Genomic DNA, 4,269 nt, shown 5'->3' on the forward strand with positions numbered 1-4,269 from the left:
TTGTCATTTTCTTTCTTAACATTGATGATAGCAGAAATAATTTAGATGTTCGATTTAACTGATATATTTTGTATATAATAAAGAATAGAAAGAAAGAAATATTATATTGTTAATTCCATAATGGAGATAATAAAAATGTAATTATTGGTATAATTTATTCACTTTTATATGTAATTATGAAATATAATTATCGGAATATTGGTCCATTATTATTTGTAAAAGAAATGAAATATTGATTAGATCGATTGTTGTTTAACAGGAAGAGGAAAGTGACGATGAGGCAATTACGGCACAACCGCAGGGTGGCCCGCAAAACAATTCAACGAATCAACAACCCATTTTTGCCATGCCTCCACCACCCGCTACCGTCGATGAGAATACAAATCTGAATAGCGGTGCTGAAAGAGTTATTTACACAACTGGTATTACGAGTACTTAAATATTAATGCACGTTATTTATCAGGTCGTAATTGTTTTCTTATTCAGTTGTAGCTCTATTTAAGTACTTTTTCTCTTTTTGCCTTTTCTTTTATTATTTCCATGCTTATAATAGCTAAGCATATTATGATATACGTAATATGCAATGTAAACGATGTATTAATTGTATAAAATATTGCTTCAATTCATAATTTAATTAATGTAGTTATGAGATTTGCACAAATTTTTATATTATATTATGAATCTCTCGATGGTAACGTAAATTTATATTTTGAATATTTTAATATCAGACTTTTAAATTATAGGTTATTTACATCATTTGAAATTAAGCTTGAAACACTTTAATAATAAAGAAAAATTTTTAACCAAAACAATTTATATAGAATTTATATAGAAAGTAAACGTAGGATTGTATTTCGTGATAATTGTTAATAAAATTTCAAAATTTATAAAATTTTATAAATTGGTGATATAATTACCGAAATACCATATAAACTTTTTATATTAATTAAAACCCGAAACTGATATTAAATTTATATTGGAATTTTAATTTTCAACAGTCGCTTATTCGAATAAATATAAACTTTTTTTCATTTCATCTATGATAAAACAAATTTCCATCCTTGAATTGTTTTATCGGAAAATTAAATTCGCCATTTCAATATACGATACGATAGACCAATGATTTTTCCAAATTTTATCGATATTTGACTTTTGATCTGATGATATAATCTAATAATATGATCTGAAAAAAGGAAAAAAGGAAAGAAAGGAAATCATATTAGTTTAGTGAAGAGCGATAATAATTTTTCTTTTAAAAAATACGAAATCTTTTTTCTTTTTTATAATATATATAAAAAATAGATGTTCGGCTTCTAAATATATAACAATATATTTTACATACTCGTTAATTGATATAAAAGCATAATGAAGAAAAAATAAAAGAGTTTTATATAAGAAATTACAAAATTTTCGAATTTTTTGGTAAAAATTGTATATAATAATATGTGAATAATATATAATAATAAAATGAAAGAGAAAAATAAGTAAAAGATATAATCAGAAAAGGGTGTGTATTTTTGTGTATTTTTTATCTTTCTTATACGATAAATTATAAATTTTATTAAAATTAAATTATCTAAATATTTCCATTATCTAAAAAAACTAAAAATTTTTTTTCTCTATGTTTTATATATTATGTTTTGTCATATAAAATACGATATAAAATGAAAGGATAAAAGATTTTTTGAAGTGAAAGATTCAAATTTTCAAATAAGTTATCATACTTGAACATTTTCTATTCTTCGTTTTTTGTTTATCTAATTATACTATATCGATTTTCAATCAATTGTAAGATCAACAAATCATTATTATTCTTATTTTTCTGCGAATTTTAGAAAAAATTACGAAACTAAGAATATATATTTTAAATGTTGCATTAAATTAAAATAAATATTTTTCAAATATTACAATATTCAATATATTTTTTAAAAATATATATATTTTTTTTAATCAAAATTATCTTACTCTTTCTCTTCTTAGTTATATATTTTACAACGCAAATTTAAATTTTCACATATATAAGACATTTAATTTATTTCATTATATATTTTCTTTTATTAAATATTTGTTTAATCAGTATTATTAATATTAATATCAGTTTCGGAGAACATTATTTTAAAATAATAATCGAATTATGAAAATCAATTATGTGCTTTCGTAAACATATCATGCATTTTTATTTGGCGATAAATAATACAACTGTGTTATACATTCTAATAATTATTTCAGTAATTATTTTTTTTAGTTTTTAAATATTTCATTTTACATATATATATTGCATTTAAGTATAGAAATTAAGAATTTTGTGCTTTTGCGAGAAAAATATTTTTTTTTTTCCTTTATATGACAAGTTCATAAAATCTTGAACAACTGAGATGAATTTTTTCTATCTTTTAAATATTTTAATCGAACTTTCTGTTTCACGTGAAATATATTTTGTTTTCATTTATATTTATTTAATTTGTATATTTATTAATTATAAATTAATTTTCTTGAAAAAAATAGATAAGACTAGCCGCATAGAATTCTTGTCTATACTTAATACTAACAATAACACAAGTATGCTTATTTAAAGTATTAATAATATAAAGCCATGTAAAAATGTATATTATAATTATTGTGTGCGCTTACGTGCATTGAATAATAATTGTAAAAATTTAAGTATAATTTTATGTAAATAGTTGCTGCATTACTTTTTCTTTACTAAATAATTATGGTAAAATTTATCATAAATAATTATCCAGTTGCAAAATGTTTTAAATGTTTCTTTTCATATGTCGACATTGATATATTCAAACGAAAGATTTTATCCTTTAAAAAATGGAGCAATTAGTCATTTAAAATGGAAAAAGAAAAAAATATCAGATTTTCTAATTTTTTGCCTTTTGCTGTCACCGTTTAATATATATGTATATGTATATGTATATATATATGTATATATATATATATATGTATATACATATAACATACATGTATATACATATAAATTTATATTATTATTTTTTTATCTGTTGTATCGCATTTTTATTTCTCCCTTGTTAAACGCTATACATATATATAGTATATTTAGTTTATATCATATATGTGGCTTAAAGATTTAACATATAAAATAATACAAAAATTGTTTGCAAAAAATTTTATAAGTAAATTTTTGTGTTTAGATTCGATTTGATAAATCATTTTAATGTAAAAATATATTTTCACATTAAAAATAATTGTAAAATTTTACTTGTTCTATGCAAACTAATGGCAAACTAAATGAAATTGTATGAAAATTAAATTATAAGTATTTTCTTGTAATTATATATAATTGTATTATAGATAAGATGATCTCAAATTCTATAAAGTAATCGATAGAAAAATTTGTATTATTGTTACTTTTTTCTTATTTCGGTGATTTATCGATTCATTTGATTTATTTTCGATAATTATTTTTAAATATAAAATAAATACTTAATCTATTGATTTCGGTAAATTTTAAAAAATAATTAGAGTGAAAAATAATTTTCTACAAAGAGAAAAAATCATTACAAAACGATATTTAATAATTCTAATATATTTCAAAGATATTTAACAATCTTTTTATAAATTCATTATTATAAATTTTTTAATTAATTTTTAAATGATAATTTTTATTTTTAGCTCCGTTATTTTATTTTTTTTTTCTTAAAAAAATTATGTAATAAAAATTTAAATTTATAATTATTTTTCTTCATTTTTGCCTTTTCTAAAATATTTTAAGATAAAATAATCGTGATGTTTCAATTTCAATATCGATGTATTCATATCTCACTTGTGAGATTTTACAATGTAACTTCATTTGTTGTTGTTGTTGTTGTATGTAATTTCTCTTTAGTTTGAAGAAGATTTAGCATAAAAGTTTTTTTTCTTAAAAATTAATTTCTTACATTTTATTGATATGAAGATCGGACACATTTGTATTTTTAAAAATAAATCAATTTACTATAGATATATATCTATATATCTATCCATATACTTGATTATAAAATTATATGCACTTTTTGCTTTGACAACATTTGTATAATAAGAAAAGTCATGATTTATTTTATTTTTTACCATACCATATTTATATATATATTATTTCATTTCTAAGAATATAGATATTTAAATTACACAAAATTTAAAAATTTTATTATTAGATGTTGTTGTTTTAAAATTTAAAATTAAGCAAATATATTTGGCGTGTAAGTGAAAAAAAAAAAAAAAAGAAAACTTAATATATTAAAATATATAAATATTTTTTATTTT

At 19.6% G+C, this 4,269-nt stretch overlaps 1 protein-coding gene across 2 annotated transcripts in view; it reads left to right on the forward strand.

Moving 5' to 3' along the window:
- Positions 1 to 4,269, forward strand: part of LOC102671187 (dnaJ homolog subfamily C member 5-like) — a 17,629-nt gene that overhangs the window by 12,658 nt on the left and 702 nt on the right. For both annotated transcript variants that reach the window (XM_006622505.2, XM_006622504.2), the window contains one exon: positions 260 to 422. In XM_006622505.2, coding sequence (XP_006622568.1) covers positions 260 to 422 — 163 coding nt within the window. The remainder of the gene's footprint in view (positions 1 to 259; positions 423 to 4,269) is intronic.

This window comes from Apis dorsata, unplaced genomic scaffold (assembly GCF_000469605.1).
Source record: "Apis dorsata unplaced genomic scaffold, Apis dorsata 1.3 scaffold_694, whole genome shotgun sequence".
NCBI classification, from domain to species: domain Eukaryota; kingdom Metazoa; phylum Arthropoda; class Insecta; order Hymenoptera; family Apidae; genus Apis; species Apis dorsata.